The sequence below is a fragment of the Ipomoea nil genome, unplaced genomic scaffold (genome assembly GCF_001879475.1).
Source record: "Ipomoea nil cultivar Tokyo-kokei standard unplaced genomic scaffold, Asagao_1.1 scaffold2662, whole genome shotgun sequence".
Lineage (NCBI taxonomy): Eukaryota > Viridiplantae > Streptophyta > Magnoliopsida > Solanales > Convolvulaceae > Ipomoea > Ipomoea nil.
The window spans coordinates 2415479-2422477 of NW_017619090.1; the positions used below are offsets into that span (position 1 = coordinate 2415479).

At 33.3% G+C, this 6999-nt stretch overlaps 1 protein-coding gene across 1 annotated transcript; it reads right to left on the minus strand.

Moving 5' to 3' along the window:
* Positions 1–2279: 2279 nt before the first annotated feature.
* Positions 2280–4234, minus strand: LOC109154937 (COP9 signalosome complex subunit 7-like). Its single transcript, XM_019302670.1, has 4 exons — positions 4053–4234; positions 3511–3687; positions 3279–3355; positions 2280–2754 (listed from the first exon to the last, which is right to left on the minus strand). The coding sequence occupies exons 2-4, from the start codon at positions 3667–3669 to the stop codon at positions 2589–2591; spliced, it is 402 nt and encodes a 133-aa protein (XP_019158215.1). The 5' UTR covers positions 3670–3687; positions 4053–4234; the 3' UTR covers positions 2280–2588.
* Between the last annotated feature and the right edge of the window lie 2765 nt (positions 4235–6999).

Sequence of the window (6999 nt, forward strand, 5' to 3'; positions counted from 1 at the left end):
AATGATTTGTGAATACAGAGTTCAACAATTGGGAATATGAACATTGAAAATTATGAACATAGAGTTTTGTAATTATGAATATAGAGTTCAATAATTATGAATCTATAGTATAGAAATTATGAATTTATAGTATAGAAATTATGGATCCAATTCCGTGTGCACCATGCATGGTGCACACGGTTGCACAGCAGAATTTGCCCAAACATAAGTATCAATTCATTTTGAATCTTATGACCAATATAATGATGATGAATATCATGATTTTTAGCACGTGAAAATTAGCATCAAACAATTTTTCCTTGGCATCATCCTTTTGTAAAAAAAAAAAAAAAATTATATATATACACATACAGTACAACACGACCTACTGTATAGCAGCAATTATACTGTGGACCGCGGTCCACAAAGCTTTGTAGACTATAGTTCAAAACGGCAGACACTATAGTGTATCTAAACTGACACTGTCTCACGTATTATTTTTATTATATTATCAAATGAAACTGCAATTGAATTGAAATGAAATTGTAGTTGTGTTGAAATGAAACTGCAGTGCATACAAAATGAAACTGAATAACAACTTCATTCACATATTTGAGTGTATATTGTCCATCAAAACTGTAATTATATTAAAATGATATTGTAGTTGTGTTAAAATGAAACTGCAGTGCATATTTGATGCCTAGACCATAATGCATTGTGGACCGCGGTCTCCAGTATAATTTGCACTATATATATATATATATATATATATATATATATATATATATATATATATATATATATATATATATATATATATATATATATATATAGAGAGAGAGAGAGAGAGAGAGAGGGGCTTCGAATCCGGTGCAACCCCTATGATACATGAGATCATGAGATCATGAGATCTCATGATATCCATTGATTCATTTTCGATGAAAGGTTGAGATTATAAGAGATTCTTAAAGTTAAGGATATATTGAAATCAAAAGGATTAAATAGTAATTGTAGTTATTTGTTTAATTATGGACATAATTGAATTAGAATCTTCAGCACTTTATTAGGGAGATTATGAATGGAAATTGATATTTAGAATTATTCTACCACCTCTGTTGAACATAAAAATTGCGTGAAGAATACAGTGGGGTGAAAACGAACGGGTGCAACTGCAGAAACAACCAAGGAGCACACTTCAAGAATGACTTGTAGCAACACAGGTATGTGCATATACGTGTTCAGGCGTGTGCATATGTTGAGGAAATGGGGTGTGTGCGTTTTTGTATAGGTATTTGCATTGTAGTGGAAAATAAGAGCTGAGTAGATATAGTATTGCACATGGTGTAAATTTTTTTATTGTACTTCAATGCGTAGGTGTGTGCATGTTAATAGTTAATGCTATTGGGGTGTGTGCACAGTTTAGGTAAAAGGTATGATAGTGTGTGCATTGGTGTAGTATGGCATGTGCAAATTATAGGGCCTGGGGACTTTGCATCATGTCAGTTTGTTTTTTTTTTTTTTCTTTTTTTTTTCTTTTTTTTGTACGTGACTTCATGTCGTTTTTTTGTTTTCTGTTTTTTTTTTTAGAATCTAAAAGCACTTGGTTTGTGCGCCACTTCATATCTTGTGGGCGTGTATGGGTATATGTTTTTGTTTGTTTGGTGTGTCCGTTATTTTACCCGCGCATGTGCATAACATTGTGTTTTATGAAGGCATTGCAACAGTGAGCGTGCATTTTTGCTTTTAGGTTTGTGCAAGTTTATTGCAATTACGTAACCAACAAAACCCAACTATATGAATCTGCGTTTTGTATAGGCTTTTGCGTAGGTGTGTGCATGAATTAGTGGTAGCGTGTGCGTTAGCCTGGCAAAGGAACTTTGCATCATGTCGTTTACTTTTTTTACGGTGGTGTGTGTATTCGTGTGGTATAACCTTTGCAAATTTCTGGCAATGGGATTTTGCATCCTGTTGTGGTCTTTTTAAAAAAAAAAAAAAATTATTTGTGATGGGATGATGGTTGCATTTATGTAAGTGGGTGTGTGCAAAGTCTAAGAGTGCTTTGATGAGTTGTGGGTGTTTCGTGGGGGGCGTGTATGGGTATATATTTTTTGTGTGTGCGTTACTTCATTCGGGCTTGTGCATAACAAAGAAAATTTCTGGAAGAAGAAGAATTGTAGCTAGTCTAATACAATTTATACCTGGAATGTTTTTGTTAATTAAACTCATCATAGCTCACGTAACTTTTTATTGAAACAGTGATCACAAATAAAATAAAATCTGCCCCATTCCAACTAATAATGTCAGTAAACCATGATACAAGGTATCCATTGCAATAAACCATAAGAGAGACAATATGTTAACAATTTAACTTATGAATTCAGTTTTATATGTCGGGTGTCCACTGAAAGCTAAAGCTCAAGAATGACAAGTCTTGAGCATAAAACTTAAATGGTGTGACAAATGGAAAAAGGGAAAGCTCAGAACATATGCATAGCCTGAGCTCAAGTTATTAATTTAATTTTACAATAGCAAGCTTCACATCACATACTGGTTCAACTCTAAAAATACAATGTTGCCACCTAGTGAATTTGTGAAGGATTTTGTTACTGTCAGAAGTGAACACAAACCATTCTATTGCCCAAGAATAAATAGAAAAATGAAATTAGGAGTAATGTTACAAATGGCAATGTTTCAAAACCTTGGTCCACGCATACTGGTTCAATTCCAAAGTAGGGATGTCTCCATTGGAATTTGCATAAGTAATTCTCAAAGGACCTTCAACAAAACATAAACGCCAGGCTTGTTTGAGAGTTTTAATAATGTAAACATAAACGATATACCACACCTATGCACACACCATGGTCAACATCATACTCACTCACCTAATTCACCAATGCACCCACTGCACAATACACATGCACACACCTAAGTCATTCATACTTCTACCTGAAATTAAATCCAGACATGCCTCTCCTAATTTCTACAAGATTATTCCATATTCCTTACAGGCTCTGTATACCATAGTTTGCAGGAAAAGAAATTAAAATTAAAGTATCAAACACATAGTTTGCATGAAAAAAATATAGAATTAAGAATTATTTGAAGTATACTTAAAGATAGAAAATAATCATGCTGGAAGAAGTATATTCAAGTCAGAAACAACACAAATCCAGATTTTTTTTTTTTTATTAATTGCCTCTTGCCCTTCCCCCATGAATCAAAGAAGTTAATCTATCATAAAACAAGTAAATTAGTGGTATGAACTGATGCTAAACTAGAATCAAATAAAAGAACACTACCTTTTATACTCAGTCCATGTTCCATGAGCAAACAACCGAAGCAAGTCGAGGTAAATAGAATTCTCAGCTCCTTCGAGCTGCATACATAAATCAACAACTATGAATCAAAAATGAAAAAATCTAAAATCACCACAACTAAATTGCAAAACTAAAATAATATGTTATGGATGAATAGTATGTAATTTTAAAAAATATATAAAAAATGCAATGGGTCATATGTCGGGTTGGAAACCTCTAGAACGTTGAAAACGGAGAGAATCTCGGAGAAAGTGAAAAGAGAGGGATGAGAAGTGGCATCCGTGACGACTGTGGCTAAGGCAGAACCTTTGAGGGCTGACAATTGCTCCACGAAGTACTCTATATGCTTCGCTTGCCTTTCTTCAATATCCATCTTCCAATTTCCAATCTTCTGCAAACAAATAAAATTAAATCTGTATGTGGATGATGACTAACAATGGCATTTCATTCTTTACTTGTTTCTTCTACAGTGTAAACCAATTTATTAAAAAAATAATAAAATATGAACCCTAGCAACAAAACCCTACATTGGTACTCAATCAACAAAGCACAAACGACGACCACTGCCGGCGCCAGAGGCCGATAATGCCAGAGTACACATCAAAGAACTACAAACCCAAGAGAAATACAAAATCCTAAAACCCAACCCAAATCCCTTCGCAACAGAGCAAACCCACAAACCCCGCAGAAAAAAAAACCCCCCGAAACAAACAAAAAAGGGAAACAGAAAAAATAAAGAATCGATGAACATAGTACCGGTAGTGAAAGCAGAAGAAATGCCCCTAAGCCGCTTAGACTGTCTCCTGTTGGAACCAGACATGAAGAATACTCGGATGTCGTGGATACCGGAGGGATGAGGCGACCAGAAGAAGAGCGGGATGCGAAAATGAAGAGGCTGTGCAAAAAAGCTCTAGAAACCGAGTGCAAGTGGAGAGAAACAAAAAATCACTCCTATTTTATCCCACACAGGCAAATTAACGACAGAAATAAAGACTTCTCATAATAAAGACAAAGATGAATTACAAAACAACCCTTGCCTACCTATAAACCCAGCGCACATCTGTTTAGTTACCACACCATCTGAACCGTTAAAAAAACAACATCAATGATCAGGGAGTGTGCTTACGAACTCGGCTAACTAGGGGGTATGCACCGGATTCAATATATATATATATATATATATATATAGAAGAGCGCTCATATGCGGCGGGGTCTTACGGTGCGGCGGTGCGGTCAAATTCCAGAATACACCAACAGTGTTAACAATATGCACCAACAGTGTAATAAAAACACACCCCAACGAAATGTAATAAAACGTCACAAAATACACCACAGACTCAAAAAAACACACCATATAACTCACCACCCCCAATGGTGTATTTCCGAACAGTGTATGGTGTTTTTACTCACACCTAATGGTGTGTGTTTGGTGATGCAGGGCTCTGTTTACTCTGTTTTGTGTGGTGTATTTCCTAACGTTGATGGTGCATATTTGGTGAACTATTGGTGTTGCCGCACCGTAAGAAATAACCGCACCGTAAGACACTGCCGCACCTGAACCCAATTATAAAACATATATATATATATATATATATATATATATATATATATATATATATGTTTTATAATTGGGGCCCCCAAAGGGCCAGTATGCATATTTGAGACACTACACGTGTTCATGAGTAAATTATTATGTGGACCAAGGTTTATCTTGTAAGGTAGACCTGAATTCAAAATACATACATACTTAATGTTCACAATTTACATACCGAATGTTTACCATTTTTAAAAGGTAAACTGTGAAAATTTATTATGTAAATTGTGAACATTAAGTATGTAAGTTGGGTATATAAATTGTAAACATTAGCATGTAAATTGTATATATTTTGGAACTCGAGTCCACTTTACAAGGTAGACAGACTTTGATCTATGGTATAACAATTGGCAATTGTTATACCTTGGACCAGAGTTCATATTACATTGTGAATCATGATGCAGAAACTATGTATCTATAGTAAAAAGTTTCTGTACATGTAAACAAATAACTTGATAATTGCTGACACATAATATGATAGCTACAGGTACAGAAACTATCGACTACAGGTACAAAATGTGTCAATTATTGATACAGAATCTGAAGGTTACATAATATGATAGTCATATGTACAAAAGCAATCAACTACAGGTACAAAATGTGTCAACTATAAATGCAGAATCTGAATATTGTTTTTGAATTACGTTCTACAATGTAAAGTAGAGCCTGGTCCATGGTATAATTTGCCAACAATTGGTGTTCATGAGAATGCAACGGATTATGGGCCGTCAAAATAAAACTACATGGGCTCGATAATGTAAAGCCCAATAAAGTTTTCTGACAAATATAACCATTTATTTTGAAGTTAATTTAAATAGTTTTGATATATGTTTTCAAAAAAAAAAAAAAAAGTTTTGATATATTTTGAATTTTGTGTCTCAATTTATCTAAGTTGTTTATACTTCAATTTATTTAAATGACAACTAGATTTTTGTGAGAAGTAGAAAATAAAGAAAAAAAACATACATACTTTAGAATTTTATAATATTTATAAAATTGATTCCCTTTTTTTTTTTTATTATTATATATATTTTTAATTTTTTTAACTATTAAATCTACTAGACATCAATGAGTAACATTTGTTCATACTTCTCACATGAAAGTTTATTCTCGCAATTTCATGGGAGTCGGCCATATATAAAGCTCATGCAAATTATACTATGGACTATGATCCACGTTGCAATGTAAAGTGTAAATTGTTAATAAATGTTAAGTTTTAATGTATTGAAGGTTTACATTTAGACACTATACTTACAAATAAACATTCAGTACATACACTAAAAATGAAGTTTAAAAAAATATATATATTATATGTCAAATTATCCAGCTTACAAGATGGAGGTGCAAAGACAAGGGTGTAGGATGAGATATCCAAGATATAAGGAGCAATTTGCTTGGATAATAGTCTCTCTAGACTCGTATTTGCTTGGATATTAAAGATAATGGTGCACGTTACAAAATGGCACTCTTGGCTCAACGTTTTAATACACATCTTGTTTTTGGATGACGAAGAAATTTGATAACTTTTTTGGGTGTGAATAAATCTGATCTTGTGACTTTGGTTGTTAAAAGGACCAAAATGAAGTGCACATCTTCTCATATTATTGCATATTTATTTCCTATTATTTAATCTCTCATTCCTACCATCCTACGCATCCTACTATCCCAATTTTATAGTGAGTTTGGGCAAAAAAAATCATCAAATGAACTTTTTTTTATTAGTAATTATTTTATCAAATAATATTCATATATTCAGAGTATTATTACATATAATGATTTCTCGTAAATTCTTTGACCCAACACGTATGAGTTAGATAAAACATCAGTTAAAATTTCAGTAAAATTTTTTATTTATATTGTATTACCCTATTAAATATATGCCACAAATATAATGCTATGATGAGCTTATATGACCCTACGGTCCCTACCTATCAGGTCATAAGTAAGGGGCGTATTTAATCTAGATTTTTATAAATTTTTAAAATTTTTTAAAGGTGCGTGGTATCATTTGGTATTAAAGCACACGATGGTCTCTTCACGAAGACTTATGGAGTTTTAATGGTGCGTGGAACATGAATTCAAGGACGAATCCCTCTAAAAAGGAAGGAA